The following is a 20886-nucleotide window of genomic DNA, read 5'->3' on the forward strand; positions in this document are numbered from 1 at the left end:
TTTATTTTAAGTGTCTTCATAGTTTTATTTTTGAGATACACCAATTTTCATATACTGCAGGAAAAACGAAAAAATATATTATAGTGCAAATTTGCAAAATAACAGCATATGCATCAAAATAAAATATTTCCACCAGTGCAATATGAGTCCTAAGCATCCCAGAAACGACACAGAAAGTCATAAAGTCAAACATAACTTTTAAAAACACAAGTATAGGCTCATAAGGCCACGATGGTAAAAAAAAACTACATTTCCTCAAAATGACGTCACTTCCGGTTTCGGGCAGGTCATGCCGGACATGCGATAGTTCACGCTGATGGACGTAGGAAGTGTTACAAACAGCTGATCGGATCGGCAAAGCGTGTTTCTGGAATATTATGTTTTTGTTGCTGCAAGTGCTTTTTATGCAGTTTTTGCAAAGCTATATGTGGAAGGAAACTGTGACCGAGGACAAGCTGATGGCATAAGATGTAAGTACAACTCCTCCGGTTTTATATGCAAAAAAAATTATTGCGCTAGCTTACGTGGTTGCACTGCTACCGGGATTTAAAAATAGTTACGCAAAACAGAGCGTGTCCGCTCCGACCGGCTCTAAAGGGTTAATAGGCTGGTGTGAAAAATTGCTGCCACACCTCCCCCTCGGCCTGTGCTTCGAGGTTTCTGGTAGTTAGAATGACTCGGGGGTGTTGATTCATTTAAACTAACATAATCATCCTGCTGCAAGCAGGTTTCTGTAAGGCAGAGTAAATCAATTTGTTGATCAATTATTAAGTCATGTACTAACAGAGACTTGGAGGAGAGAGACCTAATATTTAATAATCCACATTTCACTGTTTTACTCTTTGGTTCAGATGTGGATACTGTATTGTTCTTTCTTTGTGATTGTTTATGTTTAAGTTGTTTGTTGCTGGTTTTTAGTTACTTTGTCTGTTTGGGAGCTGACACAGTCTCTATGGAGATGGGTTTTTTGGGGGGGGGGATAGCAGGAGGAGAGAAGCTGCAGAGAGGTGTGTAAGACTGCAACTCTGCTTCCTGGTCCCAACTCTGGATAGTCATATTTTGGGGGGTTAAATAAATTTGTCCATATTTCTAGAAATGAGAGCTGCTCCATCCAAAGTGGGATGGATGCCATCTCTCCTAACAAGACCAGGTTTCCTCCAGGTTTGCCAATTATCTATGAAGCCCACATCATTTCTGGGACACCACTCAGACAGCCAGCAATTTAAGGAGAACATGTCTGTGAAGGTTCTCAGTCATCCAGGCCATCGTAGTCTAAGTAGCTGTCATGGTCCTGAGTCTGGGGACTGAGTGTTTTGTGTTTCTTTATATTATTTTATGTTCTTGTTTATTCTGTTATGTCTTGTTTAGGTTTGCTATGTGTTAAGAGTTTTGTTTTATGTCTGCCTATGTTCCCTCTGTCTGTCCATGGTGTCACTGTGTCTGCTCGTGAGTCTGTCTGTTAAGTTCAGTGTCTTGTCTGGTCCTCTGTGTCTGTAAGTTTCCTGTTTTATTCTGAAGGTCCTTGTCTTATGTGAGTGTGTTCAGTTTACAGTTCCCTTGCCACGTCAGCTGTGATTTCTCCGAGGTGTGTTCCTGTCCTGTCTCCCATCCCTTGATTACTGCTGCGTGTATTTAAGCCCTGTGTGTTCTCCTGCCTGTTGCTGGCTCGTCTGCGTTAATCTCCTCCGTCATCCTTAGTGGTTTCCCTGCATCTGTCTGCATCTCTCTGTCCTTTTCCACGTTTGGTTATCATTTCATGGTTTGCTCTTTAGTTTTCCCAGTTTAGGTTTACCCAGTTCTGTTTTTCGCCACCCTTGCCTTGTATACTTTCCACCTCCTTTAATAAAGCTTCCCCACATCAGAAGTGCCTGCATTTTGGGTACTTTAACAATTCCACACAGCTCATCCTACGAGCCATGACAGGAGCTTGGAAAGAAAAGCGTCTGGACTTCTTTGAGTTGCTTGAAAACGTTTCACCTCTCATCCGAGAAGCTTCTTCAGTTCTAAGGTCAAATGGTGGAGAGTGCCAGATTTAAACCCAGTGGGAGTATCCCCCCAAAGAGGGACAAAGGACCCCCTGATGATCCTCTAATCACATGAGCCAAGGTGTAAAAACGGGTGTGGGTCACATTCAGCCAGGGTTTCGGGTGAGCTCATTGTGAAACCTGGCCCCACCCTATCATGTGATTTCCTGAGGTCAGAAGGCCCAGGATGTGAGTGGGCGTTAAGGCGTCTGGGGAGGGAACTCAAAACTGGATTATAGATGGCAGACAGTTGGTGTCGTAAGCCCCGCCTCTGTTCAAAGATGGTCGCTCACAGTGGACATAGATGCTTCTTTCACTCCTCTTTCAAACCATCTGTCCTCTCTGTCCAAAATGTGAACATTGGCATCCTCGAAAGAGTGACCTTTGACCTTTAGATGCAGATGGACTGCTGAGTCTTGTCCTGTGGAGGTGGCTCTTCTGTGTTGTGCCATGCACTTGTGAAGTGTCTGTTCGGTCTCTCCAATGTAGAGGTCTGGGCATTCCTCGCTGCACTGTACAGTATACACCACATTGTTAAGTTTGTGTTTAGGAGTTTTGTCTTTCGGGTGAGCCAGTTTGTGTCTGAGCGTGTTGCTGGGTCTGAAATACACTGGGATGTCGTGCTTGGAGAAAACTCTCCTGAGTTTCTCTGATACACCGGCTACATAGGGGATGACAATGTTGTTGCGTCTGTCCTTCTTATCCTCCCTCGCTGGTGTCTGATCTTCTTTTCTGTGCCTCTTTGCTGACTTTATAAATGCCCAATTAGGATAACCACATGTTTTAAGTGTTTCTTTTACATATAAAGGAAATCAGACCCAGATTTCAGACCCAGCAACACACTCAGACAGAAACTGTTTCATCCCAAACACAAAACTCCTAAACACAAACTTAACAATGTGGTGTATACTGTACAGTGCAGCAAGGAATGCCCAGACCTCCCCAGACGCCTTAACGCCCACTCACATCCTGGGCCATCTGACCTCAGGAAATCACATAATAGAGTGGGGCCAGGTTTCAGGATGAGTCCACCCGAAACCCTGGCTGATTGTGACCCACACCCGTTTTCACACCTTGGATCATGTGATTAGGTAGAGGATCATCAGGGGGGTCCATTGTTCCTCTTTGGGGGGATACTCCCACTGTGTTTAAATCTGGGACTCTCCACCATTTGACCTTAGAACTGAAGAAGCTTCTCGGATGAGAGGTGAAACATCTTCAAGCAACTCAAAGAAGTCCAGACGCTTTTCTTTCCAAGCTCCTTACATTAAGGAGAACATGCGGCTAAACATGTCACTCCTGGTCTGATTGGGGAGGGGACCAGGGAAAACTACAGAGTCCGACATTGTTTTGGCAAAGTTACACATGGATTCAATATTGATTTTAGTGACCTCCAATTGACATAACCAGGTGTTCCGTCAATCGGCCGACGTGAATTATGATTTTACTGAATTTACGTTTACCCTTAGCCAGCAGTTTTACATTTCCGCCAATGTCACCTGCTCTGGCCCCTGGAAGACAATTGACTATGGTTGCCGGTGTCTCTAGCTTCACATGTCTGAGAACAGAATCGCCAATTACCAGAGTTTGACCCCCGGTGGGTGTGTCACCAAGTGGGGAAAAACTGCTACATACATGAACAGGTTGGTGGTGTACCTGGAGCTTCTGTTTAAGACTATGCTTCTTCCTCACCGTCACCCAGCCGCCCTCTTTCCCCAGCTGCTTGGGGTCTGCCGAGGAACAGCTAGCAGGACCTACGCTGTCTTTGGGTGCACCGCCTGCAGGGGCCTGGCTAGCTACAGGTGTATCAAGGGTGCAAAGCCGAGTCTCCAATTCAGTGATCTTAGCCTCCAGAGCTGCAAATATGCTACATTTGTTACAAGTATCCTTACTGCTAAAGGAGGCAGAGGAGTAACTAAACATCTGACACAATGAGCAGGAAAGTTCAGGAGGGACAGGTGAATAGGCCATGCTGCTAGCGACTTCGCTATGAGCTAAGCTAAGCTAGTAAAACTCAAAAGAGGCAGTGAGTGAATACTGTGAATGTAAATTAGCGAGTGAATGCACAGAGAGTGAGCTTTGGATAAAGCATGTTCCACTGTTACCTTCTCCCTCCACATCTCGTCCAGCTCTTTTCTGAGCCCTTGGTATTTCTCCTGCTTCTTGTCTTCCTTCTTTCTGATGTTGCTGTCATTGGGAACTGCTACATCTATCACTACAGCCGTCTTCTGATGTTTGTCTACCACCACTATGTCCGGTTGGTCAGCCACCACCATTTTGTCTGTCTGTATCTCGAAGTCCCACAGGATCTTAGCTCGGTCATTCTCCACCACCCTTGGGGGCATCTCCCATTTTGACCTCGGGACTTCCAGGTTATACTCGGCACAGATGTTCCTGTACACTATGCCGGCCACTTGGTTATGGCGTTCCATGTATGCCCTGCCTGCTAGCATCTTGCACCCTGCTGTTATGTGCTGGATTGTCTCAGGGGCATCTTTACACAGCCTGCACCTGGGGTCTTGCCTGGTGTGATAGCCTCTATGGATCTTGTGCTCAGAGCTGCTTCCCGTGCTGCCATAATTAGTGCCTCTGTGCTGTCTTTCAGTCCAGCTTTGTCCAGCCACTGGTAGGATTTCTGGAGGTCCTCTATCTGTCTTCTGTCTGGTACATGCCATATAGTGGCCTGTCCTTCCACGATGGCTCCTCCTCTTTCTTGGGTTTCTGCTGCCTGAGGTATTCACTGAGCACACAATTGGTTGGGGCCATCTTCCTGATGTACTTATGGATGTTTGTTGTGTCATCCTGGACCGTGGTGCTGACACTCACCAGTCCCCGGCCTCCTTCCTTCTGCTTAGCGTACAGCCTCAGGCTGCTGGACTTGGGGTGAAACCCTCCATGCGTGGTCAGGAGCTTCCTGGTCTTGATGTCAGTGGCTTCCATTTCCTCCTTTGGCCAGCTTAATATCCCAGCAGGATCAGTGGCAGGGAATAGGTGTTGATTGCCCAGATCTTGTTGTTACCGTTCAGCTGACTCTTCAGGACTTGCCTGACCCTCTGCAGGCAGTGATTGCCCGTTTGCCTGTGGGATTCTCAGGTACTTGTAGGTATCCTCCATGTCCGCTCATTTCTGATTGCCCTTTCCTCTCTTCGATACTATCCAACTATACTCCATGAGTACATCAGGAAGATGGCCACAACTGACCATCTGTTCAGTGAATACCGAAGAAAGAAACAGGAGAAAGAAAAGAAGCAAGGGGTAATAGGAGGGGCCATCATGGAAGGACAGCCCACTGCACGGAATGTACCACCGGCAGGTGGCTGACATCCAGAATCCTACCAGTGGCTGGACAAGGGAATTATGTGGTTACAGTTGCTCCAAGACAATACAAGTAACAGACTGAACTAAATACTGCAATATATTACAAAGTTTAAAAATTAAAAGAAATAGCTCAAATATACAAATAACTCAATTATAAATATCTAGAATATTACAGAGGAGCACAAGATCCATAGAGGCTGGGGTCTATCACACCAAGACCCCAGGTGCAGGCTGTGTAAAGATGCCCCAGAGACAATCCAGCACATAACAGCAGGGTGCAAGATGCTAGCAGGCAAGGCATACATGGAACGCCATAACCAAGTGGCCGGCATAGTGTACAGGAACATCTGTGCCGAGTATAACCTGGAAGTCCCGAGGTCAAAATGGGAGATGCCCCCAAGGGTGGTGGAGAATGACCGAGCTAAGATCCTGTGGGACTTCCAGATACAGACGGACAAAATGGTGGTGGCTAACCAACCGGACATAGTGGTGGTAGACAAACAGAAGAAGACGGCCGTAGTGATCGATGTAGCGGTTCAAATGACAGCAATATCAGGAAGAAGGAACACGAGAAGCTGGAGAAATACCAAGGGCTCAGAGAAGAGCTCGAGAGGATGTGGAGGGTGAAGGTAACGGTGGTCCCCGTGGTAATCGGAGCACTAGGTGCGGTGACTCCCAAGATAGGCGAGTGGCTCCAGCAGATCCCGGGAACAACATCGGAGATCTCTGTCCAGAAGAGCGCAGTCCTGGGAACAGCTAAGATACTGCGCAGGACCCTCAAGCTCCCAGGCCTCTGGTAGAGGACCCGAGCTTGAAGGATAAACCGCCCGCAGGGGCGTGCTGGGTGTTTATATATATATATATATATATATATATATATATATATATATATATATATGTATATTAGTGCTGTCAAAATTATTGCGTTAATTGTTAAGATCAACGCGAAATGTTTAATGCATTAAAAAAAATTTACGCTGATTTTGTTTTTTTATTAATTTCCTGTAATCTAAGACCTTTAAATTCATGAGCACCTCTGGAGGAGGGGGCAACAGTGTGCTATGCTGGCGTTTGGCCTGACAGAAATGATTAGAAGAAGAAGTGACACCATGCTACTATCTAGCTAACACTAGCTAACACACGCAAGCATGGACGAGGGCGGACTTTTGGGTGGAAAGTTTCTCTTTAAGAAGTTGCCTGATGGCTTGTTGGACAAAACGAGAGTAAGATGCACAATTTGCAAAGCTGAATTCAAGTACCACAGAAGCAGTTCATCACTGGCGTATCACCTGAGAGCAAAACACCCAACTGAATCCACCTCTACGGGACCTCGCCAGTCTACGCTTCAGGAGTATGGTGCTTGTGGACGAATAACAAAAAATGTGAGAGAAAAGGTAACCAATTCCTTGGTTGTTTGGATAGCTAAAAACTGCCGACCAGTTAGCATAGTAGAAGATGATGGACTGAGAGAAGTCATTCGTGCTGCATCAGGAGATGAGTGTTACAATCTGCCCTCGAGAGGAACCATTGTGTCGAGACTGCACACTTTGTATGGGGACCAGAGGGCTCAGCAGTCCAGCAAGCTTGTGCAAGTAAGGAATGTCGCTCTCACCGGAGACCACTGGACTTCGGTGAACAACGATAATTACTTGGGGGTCATGGCGCATTTTATTGATAACGACTGGACTATGCAATCGTTTGCACTAACAGTGAGTAAAACTGAAGAGAGACACTATGCTGAGGCGTGTGCTGACCATTTTCTGAATGTTGCAAACGAATGGAAAATCAAGGACAAGGTAACCACGCTTGGCACCGACAGTGCTCGTAACATGGTTGCAGCCGCCAGACTACTTCCATTTGAACACATGCCCTGCATGGCCCACATTCTGCAAAGAACGGTCACAGTTTCTCTTAATGACAGCGCATTTGAAAGGGCTCTGGCCAAATGTCGCAAGATTGTTGGACATTTTAAGCATAGTCCAGCAAACGCTCAGGAATTAAAGGCACAGCAAGCTGCACATGGACATCAAACAGAACCGCTTGTTCAGGACGTTCCAACAAGATGGAACTCCACCCTAGAGATGATCAAGCGGATCCAGAGAAACAAATTTGGGCTGACCACCATCCTGACTCAACAAAACAGCAAGGTGACTATGTTGACTGACCAGGAGCTTGACAGACTGCAAAAGCTGGAGGAACTACTGGAACCTTGCAGGTAAATCATTTTGTTTCTCATGATTGTGTGTCTATCTTTGCATTCTAGCTTTGTTTTCAAGTATGTTCTCCACCTCCACCTCTCTGTGTATTTTCATATGTAGTTTTTATGTTTGTCTCTGTGTGATTAATAGAAAAATACAGACTTGATCTTTCTATTGCAGATATGTTACCGAACTGCTGGGAGGAGAGCGGTATGTCTCTTGTTCCATGGTGTTGCCAGCCTTGTGTCATTTGTTCAGGATTATGGAGCCCTCAGATGATGACCCAGTCTACGTTTTGAGGTTTAAGAAGATTTTTACCACAGACCTAGCTCAGCGGAGGGACAGCAGCAATCTCACATGGCTGAAGATCGCTACTGCCCTTGATCCCAGGTTTAAAGATCTTAAATGCCTTTCCAAAGATGAAAGAAGAGAGGTGTGGGCATCAGTACATGACCTTCTGATGTCAGAGACGGATGCACACCAACCATCTGCTCAGACAACAGAGGAACCCTCACCAAAGAAGAGCAAGATGTCCATCTGCTTGCTGGGTTCTCCTGATTCAGATAAAGAGGAAGAGGAAGATGCTATAGACTGCTGTCTGAATCTGTACAAAGCAGAGCCCAAAATTGACATAGGAGAGTGTCCACTACAGTGGTGGTTAAAGAGAGAAGGAGCACATGCCAGGCTGGCACCTATTGCACGCAAGTACCTGTCAACCCCTGCAACCACAGTGCCTTGTGAGAGATTATTCTCACTCTCAGGTCACATCATTCAAAAGAAGCGTGCTTCTTTGTCATCAGACAATGTAAACAGAATAGTCTGCCTCAGTAACTGGCTGAGTGCAAAGAAGGACTAATCCAGATTGCTCCTTTGAAGTGAAAAATGTTCAACATTCTGGGTTTTCAGCTGTGTCTTTTTGTGTTTTAAATACTGAGTTTTGTGCACCCTTTATTGTTATGATATTCACTTTAACCTGTAGGCCTGGGTTCAGTCACTGTTGATGGCCTTAAAGGTTTTTTGTAAGTTTTCACTGTGTTAAAGATTGATGAAAACTATTAAAATTCTCTTTGAATTTCAGCATACATTCTTTGTGTTTATTCTGCATTTACTTCATTGTGTTGCATAAATGTCTGTTACAATCTTAAAATATAAAGAATAAAAAAAATGTAATTGGAGCCAGGCTATTAATAAAGTAATTGAGATTAATCGCAATTAATAACAGAAAATTGTAAGATTAGTTAGTTAATTTTTTTTAATCTATTGACAGCACTAATATATATATATATTTATTAGGGGTGCAACAATACTCGTATCGATATTGAACCGTTCGATACAGTGCTTTCGGTTCGGTACGCATATGTATGGGACAATACAAAATTTTTAATTTATTTTATCAACTTTCCTTCTGACGATGCTGTCTGTGTTGAGCGCTCAGTGGATCTGCGCTCGACAGTGCAGCCTAGGCGGAGTAGTCGAACGCAGATTCACTGAGCGCAGGGCAAGCTAGCGAGACAGAAGTTAAGCTCTGCTTGCAACATGGCAAATTGAACCTCCCTCACCCTCATTCAGATCTGGCGTTTGGAACTATTTTGGTTTTCATGTGACGTATGACCCTGAAGGTAAGCGCGTCATGGACAAAAGTAAAACAGTATGTTGGATGTGCCACGCAATGCTCAATTATATTGGTGGGAACTAGTGCGTTAGTGCAGTTAGCTCGTTAACGTGTTGGCCGTCCAACCCCCATGCACGGGGCGATCCGCGGTAGCTCGTTAACGGAGATTTGCCGTGTTGTCGCGTTAACGTCATTTCAGATTAACGCTGACAGCACTAGTGGGAACACAACGAATATGACTGCACATTTACTCCGACATCATCCTAGTGCAAAGACAAGTGGAAGCAGACAAAAACAACAAGCACGCCTGCTACTAACTTTACCCAAGTCATTTAGACAGCCGTTAGCACAGGATTCTCCTTATGGGGACCTGATATGTTTAATATGCTGCTGAGAATATTGCCCAGAAGAAGCGTATAGTATAGCTTTTATTTTGAAAGAGCCATTTCTCTGTAATAAACTCTCTTTTCCAAAGATGAGTGATTTCTCCATCAGATAGATTTATTTTTTTATTACTCTGTTATTTCAGCAACATTAAATTTAAAAACTGTACTTTTGAGTTAAAATATATATTTATAATTTTAATAAATGAGAAATTAAAAAGGCATGAACCTTTTTTTTTCTATCGAAAAAATATCAAACTGTGATTTGTCTGACTGTATTCTTTTTCCTTTTTTTTAATATTTATTCTTGTTCATCGGGCGATCGTGGCTCAAGAGTTGGGAGTTCGCCTTGTAATCGGAAGGTTGCCGGTTCGAGTCCCGGCTTGGAGAGTCTCGGCCGTTGTGTCCTTGGGCAAGACACTTCACCTGTTGCCAACTGGTGGTGGTCAGAGGGCCCGGTGGTGCCAGTGTCCGGCAGCCTCACCTCTGTCAGTGCGCCCCAGGGTGGCTGTGGCTACAATGTAGCTGCCATCACCAGTGTGTGAATGTGTGGATGACTGGATGTGTAAAGCGCTTTGGGGTCCTTAGGGACTAGTAAAGCGCTATATAAATACAGGCCATTTACCATTGTTCTGTTCATTGCACATGTTATAAGGACAATAAAGATATTCTGATTCCATTACTGAAGCAGCGTGGAATCACCCTGACAGAGGACAAAAGGCAGAAACATCCAAACAGGAGCTTTGAATGTCCTTCTGGAAGCCTGGAGAGCTATTTCTGAAGATCCTCGTAGAGATGAGAGAGTTGCTTAGAGCGTTCAGATGGAGCTGAAGGATGAAGCTGCTCACACCAACTATTCACTTTCAAGCTCGTTAGAATCATTCAAACTCATTTACTGTATTCCACATACGTTTGCACAGGTTTCAATAAATCACCGCATCTATTCTTAGCTATCCTAAGAATGACTCAAGAGTTTTGCTTAGTACAGTAAGTTTGTTCTTTAGTGTTGCACATAAACCCGACCAGGTGACAGCCAGCAGCAGGGAGCAGTCCATTGTCTCTCCATGGACCATGCTTCTACTTTTAATATGTTAATCTTAATGTCACTTTATTAGATCTTCATACACCAAAGTACATGGTGATATCACATCACACACAACGACATCACTGCAAAAAGAAAACGCACAACATAGTTCATGAATGACTCAGTTACCGCAGCGACAGTAAGGCACTTAGAATAAGAGTTCAGACTGAGCTATGAGGAGGAAACAGAAAGCACATGAAGGCTCGCCCCTGATTAACTAAAAGAGACAAGTCAAGTAAGGTTTGAGTTTCAGGCAAGAGGAGAGCTGAACAGTTTGTTGTATTCTTCCTCAAAGGAGACTCTCTTCAGACGCTCCAGAGACAGCAGAGTGAGACCGCCCTACATACAACACGTCACATGACATGACATGAGGCACATCACATGACATGGGACACAACACACATACGACAACACAGACAGAAGGAAACAGAATCATATGAGTTGTTTGTTACATGTACACAACATATCTTATACATGTGCAAGGGTTTAAATATTTCTAAATAAACGTGTTTGTGCAGTAGTCTGACCAGCAGGTGGCAGCAGTGGAAGCCTTCACATACTTACCCAGGTGAAGATGGAAAAGAAGGAGAAAACAATGGTTGCTCTGGCTGCGTCGACTCCTTCGTTCAGAGGATTGTCCTCTTTTTTAGAGACCTGCCACTGATTGGCCAGAAAACAGAAGCCCACAAACCAGATGAAGGCCCATAGAGCTGCACACAGCACGGAGGAACCACATTTAACAAAATGCACAAAACACACGTGCCTAATCCCACCGACTACAAAGCACAGGAGATGGACACTCACCTGACACTACAATGTCAGCCATGACGGCCTTCTTCCTGTCCTTCACGCCGCTGATCTGGGGGAAGTAAACATCCAGTGCTAGGAAAGCAGCGCTGCATAGGAACCCCAATGTTCCCATGGTGATGCCATAGTTGCAGGCGTTCTGGTTGCGGTTGAAGATGCAATACGGCTCCACCTCCTCTGGCCTGTTGACATAGCCCTCGTTAGCAACGCAGCCGAGGATGACGATGGAGAAGAGCTGGAGCGAGGAAGTAAAGTTTATTAATGAGCAAGTTTAAACACAGCTTTTACTGATCAAAGTGTACTGACCTTGTTAGAATGTAATTTTATATTTAAGGCTATATATCTCATAATTTGTTCGTTTTGCCTCTGAAAACACTACATCCACATGAACAGGATTTGGTATGGTAATGAGAGTGTCATCTCCACATAAGGAGATGTCTAGAAAGGCGCAGAGGAAGAAACATGAGCTGACGTCAGATGTCAAGGCCACGCTCAACAGTTTTGACCAATCACGTTAACGTTCTGTTTCTGTGACCCGCAGTAACACTGTTTACTGGCTGGGTGTGGGGCTCTTTCTTTCTTTTGGGTCTCCTGAGTGACCAAAGAGACACAGCAGCCATTTTTATCTTGAACCTTTATCTGCTTAATATTCTTTTTTATAAATGCACTTTGAGCATATTTGTCTTCTCTCTCAAAAATAAACCCAACAACCTATAAACATGCATGAAATTACATATTACATGAAAAAGCAAACTCAGACACGGAACCATTACCAGGCCATCAACAGAGGACAGCAGGGGGCAGACAGAGTTTCAGCGGGAACAGCCAATGGGAGATCAGTGGCTCAAAGAGAGAAATGGTGGATTCTTTGAGGCACACAGAATGTCTTTTTCCATGGCCTCTCCGAACTCCTCCCACACAGGAGTTTTTGCGTCGGCCACTGCCCAAGCCGCTTTCTGCTAGGCCTGTCGGTACCTATCGACTGCTTTCGAAGTCCCACAGGCTAACCGAGCTCCATACAGCTCCTTCTGCATGATGGACTCCACCACCTTGTGGATGCAGCTCAGTGCAGCAGCTCCAGCAATGTGCTGAACATGGTCCATTTGGACTCAATGTCCTCAGTCTGCCTTGGAATGCTGTCGAAGCTTTACTGGAAGACGGAGGTGAAGATTCTGTGGACTGGGGTCTCTCCCAAGCAAAATCTCGGGTGTGGGAGGAGTTTGGTGAGACAATGAAAAAAAAAAAAACTGGAACATAAAAAAACCCAAATCTATTAGCAGCAACCAACCAACCCAGTGATGTCACACTGTGCTGTAACACAAGATGGCACTAATCACGGTTTAAAAATGTTAAGCACTTATTTTTTAGATCCAGCAGGGTTATCTATGTCAGTTTTTGAGAGCAGGACTCCTTGGTGTGAATTTGCTTTCATCAGAGATAGCAAAGTAGGAACATTCTTTATTTAAGTAGAAGTACGGCAGCACCATTGCTGGAGCTGCTGTACTTCTACTCGAGCTGCTGGAGTATTTTGAACCTGTGTTAAAAAATACTCCAGTAAAAGTTTAAGTACTGAAGCAACTTTTTTACTCAAGTAAAAGTTTAGGTTTAAAGTACAGATTTAACAACACTTCCATGTGAGCTTTAAATGAGCATCCTTCCTGTGACTCTAAGCTCTCTGCTTCCTCTCCTCCTTTCTTATCTGTCTCCATCTCTGAGTGAACGTAGCTCTCTGTCTTTTCTGTCCCTGACAAATAAGCAGCTGGACGTTAGCTGCAACACACTGTGGGACAAACTGCAAGCACACAGTTTGTGTGTTTGCTGATGTTTGTTGAGCTGCTTTGATTTGATTTGACAGTGTTTGAGGTGAGCTGAGAACACTTTATCATCCGTGGTATCAGTCAGAATCAGCTTTCTATTTTAACCTGACTATTATGTGAGTAGCAGGTCACTGTTAACAGTTTCGGTGCTATGAATGGCTCTGAGGCCCGACTGAAACAGTTCCTGTTTCTCGCCTGAGCTGGGACCCGACTGCTGTTGTAAAATGAAAGTTAACTTAGCAACAGGACGGTATGTCCTTGGCATCAAGGTTTGATGTTTTTGTGCCATGGCTGGATTCTGGAAGCAGAGTGGGCATGATCACATGCAGTCTGATGACTTCCTCAAAGAAAGCACTGCAGTCATTAAAAATGCTATCAACACAGCGCAGCTCGAGTGGATACACGGCTCCTGTCACACTTTAATACATTTATACAAAGACAATCACAGTTTTGGAGAGTGTTTTATTTGTGGTCCTTGAATTGCGTCTGTAGATCTGTAAATATTTCACATCAGAAACCTGTTAATAAAGGAAGGTTTTCAGCTTTTAAACAATCAATCATGTACAGCTGGACCTAACAGAGCTCCATGTGACCTTTAACCAGCAAGCAGCTGTTACCCTGCAGCATACACCTCCCAGCTCCACAATTACCTCTTCCATCCTGTGCTATGGAGGCGTGGAGGACTGCATGTTTCTATCCAATCATGGCAGTCTCTCTCCTGAGCTGTCCAATCAGAGTGGCTGCAGAGTCAAACAGTGAGGTTTTGTTTGAGCAGTCTTGTGTTGAGCCCCAGGAATTTTAACACCAATCTCATGACTGAATCACAAAGGACTCTCAGGACCCAGCAGCCAGTAAAGTGACAGCTGACCCCAAACAGAGAGAGAACCGACCAGAACCAGAGCCCCTCAGTCACACATTAACACAAAGGCTGATCACTTAAACATCAGAACAGGCAGACATTTGTGAAGATGCTGATCTCCTGAAGTTTTACTTCCATCATCTCTCAGGTCAGAGGCACATCAGAGGAGGATGGACATCAGCAGACCAGGTGGACCCAGACTCACCTGAACTGGATCAGAACGACAGATCTAAGAGGTTCTGTCAAACCTCAGACTTCATTCAGAATTCGGACAATTCGGGACTCCATTTAAATTTTTTCTGCCTCACTTTGCTGGATTTACTCTAACCTGTCAGACATTCATCCCCCTGCTGGAGGGAGCTTAAAACACGTGTTGGGGAACATGTGGGGCATGTTTTGAGAGGAAGGCATTCAGGGAGGGGGCCAGGCACCAGCGCGGATGTGAGACTGTGCGTTCAGCAGATGAGACTCTGAGAGAACGTGAACTCACCTGAACGCTCTAAGATAAAACAGGTGAGCCTGTCACATGACACCACAGCTTCTTGGATCTGATTGGATGGCACCGTGAGACCTCTCAGGTTTGTCCATAACACTAATGATTGGTTTGTTTAGAGACCCATCTATGACATAATTATGACATCACAGGACTTACCCAGCACAGGATCCTAACGACAGTCTGCGGCTGCCTGATGAAGGTCGCAGGGTCGAACGCTCCGCCGGCCTTCCCCGCCCCGTACGCCTGGAAACCATCCATCCACTTCCTCTTCCTCAGACCACTGCAGTCCACCCCAACCCTCCAGAACCCAGCCAAGTCCAGTTAGTCGCAAACAGACTGGTTCCAGTTCACTGCATCAGGACAGGCCCAGTCAGGCCAGTAGGCTCAGTTGGTTTGGGTGTGCCTCTCTCTTCTTCTTCTCTGCTGTTATAAACTACTCTGTAATCTGTAGTAATCCTCTTCATCCTCCCTCACTGCACAACAGCCTTTAGCCCCCCCCGCACCGACTCACAGGGTGGCCACTGCTGCACCAATCAGAGGAAGCGGCCACAGCTATCCAACCATAGTGAAGGAGGCGTTACTCTGCCTGAGAGGAGGAGCTGCCTGTGAGGCAGAACTCAGGGTGGAAAACTACTCATGTCTGTCTCCTCTTTCCTTCCTTCCTTCCTTCCCAGTAGCTTTGTAAATCCCAGCGATTAGAGGTTTGCAGTGATGAACTCACAGACCGGGATATCATGGCGGCGGCTCTGAGGAAGACCTCCCATCTTCATTGTCCAGTCTGGAGATCAACCATCAGCTTGATTGTCCCTGATGGTGTGGTTGAGGGGTGGGGGGTAGCTGTGACCCCTGTGAAGGCCTCATTAATTAAAAGTACATCTGCAGAGCAACATCTGCTCCTAACCCTAACACCTCACTGAGCTCCATTCCTGACCTGAGTACAGCCCAGCCCCAGACCATCACCCACTGAAACATCTGGAGCTTCACAGAACCCAAAAACCACAAAAACATCTGATTTCAACCTGCAGAAGCTGGTCTCCTCAGTTCAATCAGAGCTGTGGCCTGAACAGCTACAAGTTTTTTATATTTAATGATTGTTTTGATCTTTACTCTTTGACCCTGAACCAGCAGCGATGCTGCAGCTGAGAGAATAAAGACTCAGAGTTTCCTCTCATTCGTTCATGTGCAGTTTGTTCCTGAAAGCAGGAAATGAAGCTCCAGCTGCTCAGACTGAACATCCATGTGATAGTGCGCTGATCCAGACCATGGTTCTGATCTGCTGCAAACACACACCTGAGTATCTGTTCAACCAATCACATTCATTCACTCTGATCTGCGACATACTGCAGCGAGTTCCACTTTAAAGTCTGAGCGCTCTGATGGGGGACGCTGTCAGAGTGGCTGTAAGCATCACAAGAACTTTTTTCTGCCTTGGTCTGTATCAGCTGTTCCTCTGATGATGTTGCCTTGTTTGATGTGAGCATGCTCACCACGGTGACCCCTGTTAACCCCTGAAACAGGCTTTAGGCTTGGTCAGACAGCACAAAGACAGCACAAGGTCAAGGTCAGACCTTGACCTTGACCAAAGAAAGCCTGGGTGAAGTTTCAGTTCAGGGTGACTGAGTGTCCTCACAACGGAGGAGAACAAGTGTGTGTGTGTGTGTGTGTGTGTGTGTGTGTGTGTGTGTGTGTGTGTGTGTGTGTGTGTGAGATCAGTGGGAGCTTCGTGTGTCATCTCATTCTTATTTCCTGTTTGTTTGTTTACAGATGGAGACGTTTGTTGTTGAGTTTTACTGAAAGTGAACTTTATTGATAAACATGTTGCAGTGCAGACATTTATTAAGATGTCGATCAATAATTAGAGCACCTCCCGCTTCATCAGTGATCATGTGACACTCGGTGTTATTCAGTCATAAGACCTTCAGACAAACACTGCTCATCCTCATCATCGTCTTCATCTTTGGGGAGAGTTCGCCTGAAGAAACCAAGCTGCACACACACACACACATTTTACATGTGAACACAAAACAAAGACGAAAACTAGCTGAGGCGACTTCAGCGTGGTCGTCACGGTGACTGAGGATACCTGCACAGGTACAAACTGAATTTAGGTCAGTAATCATCACATTACTGTGGAGCTGACAAACGGAATGTGACACGAACCGCTAATTAATCATAAACATCCTCCAAATCAGTGGTTCCCAAACTTTTTTTGCTACGACCCCTATGTTTTACAAGAACCCCCCAAACCACACTCACACACACATATTTTGTTTTCAAACTCTGTTGCAGTTTATTTCACACCTCAAACCTTTTGAAAACAGTTCAGCCAATAAAAGTCACTGCAATACGTTACAGATTGCTATTAAACAAGCCACAGAAAAACAAACCATCTTTATGGTGTAATTATTTTACATATAGTTGTTTTTGTTGTTGTTTTTTTACTGTGTAAGAATATTCAACAGTGCTATCAACACATTTTTAAATAATGTCTCTCTGTGCAAAATGGGTTTAATATAGTGCTGTCAGCGCTAACGCGTTAATGCACCTGACCCGTGTTAGCGCATCAAAATGGTCAAATCCCCGTTAACAAGTTTACGCAGTTTAGTCTGTGTGAGGGTTACTCGGCGTTAACGCATTAATGCAGCTTAAGCGCGTTAACGCCGTCATCACAACTAACGCGATTAACATTTAACTGGTCTATAACGCAGGAGACTCAAAATCACTGGAGGCAGTTTGTCCGAAGTTTGTTCATTCTGCGCTCCAGACGCGTTAAGCACATTAACAATTTTAATCGTGTTAATCGTGATGATCGCGCTAACACATTTAGCTGTGTTAACGGCGTATTAACGCGTTAATATTGGCAGCACTAGTTTAAAAACAGAAACACCTGTGGGATACTGTTTGTCCGTGATTTGAACCAGGGGAACAAACTGTGGCAGGATCTGTGTTGCACCAAGGTACCGACAAAATGTGTTCCCCTGCCTAGCGAGCATTAGCACAGAGTGCGGATCCAGTTCACTCCGACTCCATTACAGACAATAGACGTGGGAGTAGTGATGTTTTAGTTTTGTGAAAAAGTGAAAATGAGTGTCGTTACATTACCTTTCAGTTTGAGGGTTACAACAGAAAGTGATATATTTATTGTTCTTACGTGGTATCCAATCGGATTATTTTACCTGATACTTATTTTTATTAGAGATGGACCGATCCGATATTACGTATCGGTATCGGTCCGATACTGACCTAAATTACTGGATCGGATATCGGAGAAAAATAAAAAATGTAATCCGATCCATTAAATATCACGAAAGCAGCTCACAAAACTTGCAACACGCCGTAACTCACCTCAGAACGTTAGCACGTCGGAGCAGTATGCATCAGGTGATAGAGCGGCTGTGGCATGCGGGACCTGTCGGTGGTCTGGATAGCATGTGGAGCTTCGCTACCAACCCAGCATTTCATCTCCGACAAAGTTACCCCGAGAGAAGTAAAGCAAGTGTGTAAGTCCATCTCTGAATGTTTGTAAAGCATTCCTGCGTTAAGCTTAACAAGCGACTGCCTCTCGCTCTCCGGCTGCTACTTCAATCATGAAACTGCTTAACGATCAGCTGATCGGCTTTTCTGTCGCGAGTCCGTGTCTCTTGTTTGCTTTTGGCCCACTTTGCACCAGAAAGAGGAAACCAGCGGCTGAACAACAGCAGCACGTTTAAGCTTGATCAGCTGTTGTTAGAATGTATTTAATATTACTTTCTACTCGAGGATCTTTTTCTACGTAGCTGACGGCTGTAACTGTGCAGGGGCGGATCTAGCAAAGTTTAGCCAGGGGGGCCGATAGGGCATTAACAGGGAAAAGGGGGCACAAAGACATACTTTTCTTTCTTATTCTCATTTAAAATGTCGAGCTTTTAATAAATAATTATCTGACACCCAAAGTTTTAATCTGATGTAAAATGTATAGAAGTCCATTACTGTAGTAACTGTTAAGTCTAATATACCCTAGTAAGCTATAGTACTTTTTCCTTTGGGAAGGTACCATTTGTGCAGTCTGCAATTTTGTTGAAGGAAGATGTTGAATCTATTTAATATTTCTTGAAAAATAATTGATTTCTGTGCATTTTTTTCCACACTGCATCAAATTAAGGTTGATTACATCGATTAAGCATCATGAGGTGGAGATTGGGGGGTGGTTCCTTATTTTTATTTTTATTTTGCTGGGAGTTTGCAACCCTATTAGTTAGGTTGCTTAATATTTATGCTAAGTACTCTTTAAAATACCAGAATAGGGAGGATGGAGCAGGTTTAAGTTTATTAGATTGATCAGTATTGCTGAACTATGAAATATTTTGGGTGCAGTGTATTTTTTACATACAGGTATAACAGAATAGCATTAGTGTTGTTGTTTATTTAAACTTGAGTATGAACTTATACAAAATGCAGCAAGATATTAAAAAACTGTGTTATTGATTAAAAACACTATATCGGATTCATATCGGTATCGGCCGATATCCAAATTTATGATATCGGTATCGGACATAAAAAAGTGGTATTGTGCCATCTCTAGTATGTACATGACTGGCTGAGTAGTGGTTGATTGATTGATTGATTGATACCTTCCAGAAGATGAAACAGGGAATGCAGAGGAGGAGGAGCGCACAGATGACTGACAGAATGATGTAGCCAATGGGAACACTTTTCTCACCGTCTGGAGGACGCCACAATACTCTGAGCTGAGTCTGCACACACACACAAAGTTACCAAATTAGCACCTCAACTACGGAACTGTTGTGTGTGTGTGTGTGTGTGTGTGTGTGTGTGTGTGTAGTACCTGTGTGTGTCCACTGTCCGGCAGTAGCGGTTGGACCTTTGATGATGTGTTGATGACGTCATAAGATGCAAAGGAAACAAGCTCATAGTTCTGATAAGGAGTCTGTAAGGAGAAATGCAATAACATCACCACCTACACGTGTGTATGTGTGCGCGCGCACGCGCATACCTCTATAAGTGTATTTGTCCACAGTCGGGCTGAGATTCGGATAACCGCACTGAAACCCCGCCCAAAGTCTGTGACATCACACAAACCTGACACAGCCTGCCTCGCCACTGCTGCAGTTCTACACACATAAACATGATCAATCGATGATTGATTAGTGATGTTGAGTTGATAAGGTAATGTTATTGTTATGGATGTTGTGAGATGGTAAATGGCCTGTATTTGTGAGATCAGTAATAAAGTTTCTTCACCACATGAACAGTCTGTCTGTGTGAGTTTGGCTCCGCCTGCTGGACTGATGGAGAAACTGCAGACACACCCGAGGAGTTTCCAGCCAGCTGCAGGCGTGTGGAGGGAGAAAGAGGCATCAAATAAACTGTTTAAAATACAGAGTCCAACTACAACACTGAATATCAAAACTGGGAATTTTTAAAGTTTTCAGAGAAAACTTTTCTTATTTTGGATTTGATGCAGTGACTTGTTTCAATAAAGTTTCCAAGACCAGTGAAAGGTCTTAATGCTGCAAACCAAATACAGCATTGAAGGAAATATAAACAGGAAACGATAGACGAGCTGTGCACTGGTTAGAAACTAGAGGTCATATCAGGCTGCACCGGACCTCAGCACCTGGACCCGTTTCCTTCACTGCTCAGGCCAACAGAGACGCCAGGACATCAACATCATGCTTAGTGCTGGTACCAAAGAAAGCATCCCCTTCTGGCGACTTCAGAGCAGTTGCCTTGATGTCACATGTCACAAAGGTGAACCTAACACCGGTGCTTGCAGGTGAAATATGCTCTCGACTGTCTTCAGTTTGCCTCAGCCTCTCATGCAGGTGGATGATGATGTTATCTACCTGCTGCAGTGTGTTCACTCTCACCTGTGTAGTACTGCCTTTAACACCGTCCATCCACTTAGAATGTGCATCGCCATGTCACGTTCAGTGTGTGAATTTTAGAGTATATGTGCACGGTGTTTATCATGAAGACAAGATGAGCAGAATATGAAAGGCAAGGCAAGGCAAGTTTATTTGTATAGCACAATTCAACAACAAGGTGATTCAAAGTGCTTTACAGAGACATTAGAAACAAAAACAAATAAAAAGCATGATTTAAAATTTATTAAAACAAGCAAACAAACTAACTAATTAACAAACAAACAAAACAGTATATAAAATCAAAACAGATAAAATCAGAACAGTAGATAAAATCAGTAGTTAAATGTAAGTTTTGAAATTTAAGCTTAAAAGTGTGGATTTGGTGCTTTATTCAAATGCAGCTGAGAACAGGTGAGTCTTC

At 44.4% G+C, this 20886-nt stretch overlaps 2 protein-coding genes across 4 annotated transcripts in view; one reads left to right on the forward strand and one right to left on the reverse strand.

Annotated features, from left to right (window-relative positions):
• syngr1a (synaptogyrin 1a) overlaps nucleotides 1-15080 on the reverse strand; it is a 153405-nt gene extending 138325 nt beyond the window's left edge. For 2 of the 3 annotated variants that reach the window (XM_086290422.1, XM_086290421.1), the window contains exons 1-3: nucleotides 14755-15080; nucleotides 11424-11661; nucleotides 11184-11329 (exon numbers count right to left, since the gene is read on the reverse strand). In XM_086290422.1, the coding sequence (XP_086146548.1) occupies nucleotides 11184-11329; nucleotides 11424-11661; nucleotides 14755-14856 (486 nt within the window). In that variant the 5' untranslated portion in view covers nucleotides 14857-15080. Of the gene's footprint in view, nucleotides 1-10626; nucleotides 10959-11183; nucleotides 11330-11423; nucleotides 11662-14754 lie in introns of those variants that run through there. The other variant, XM_086290423.1, reaches the window with a different exon arrangement.
• LOC147333320 (E3 SUMO-protein ligase ZBED1-like) lies at nucleotides 6344-8611 on the forward strand. The gene is made up of 2 exons (XM_086290424.1): nucleotides 6344-7557; nucleotides 7721-8611. Exons 1-2 carry the CDS (start codon nucleotides 6491-6493, stop codon nucleotides 8394-8396), a joined length of 1743 nt encoding a protein of 580 aa, XP_086146550.1. The 5' UTR covers nucleotides 6344-6490; the 3' UTR covers nucleotides 8397-8611.
• Nucleotides 15081-20886: the final 5806 nt, after the last annotated feature.

The sequence above is a fragment of the Aulonocara sp. 'chitande type north' Nkhata Bay genome, linkage group LG4, assembly GCF_057382095.1.
Source record: "Aulonocara sp. 'chitande type north' Nkhata Bay isolate Kocher_YH1m ecotype deep benthic linkage group LG4, A_spYH_male_GT1.1, whole genome shotgun sequence".
In the NCBI taxonomy this organism is placed as follows: domain Eukaryota; kingdom Metazoa; phylum Chordata; class Actinopteri; order Cichliformes; family Cichlidae; genus Aulonocara; species Aulonocara sp. 'chitande type north' Nkhata Bay.

Excerpts from the sequence above, each read along its gene's own strand:
- LOC147333320 (XM_086290424.1), top strand. The coding sequence starts at position 6,491 with ATGGACGAGGGCGGACTTTTGGGTGGAAAGTTTCTCTTTAAGAAGTTG. Across the intron at positions 7,558-7,720 it reads GAACTACTGGAACCTTGCAG|ATATGTTACCGAACTGCTGG; the intron begins GTAAATCATTTT and ends TTTCTATTGCAG.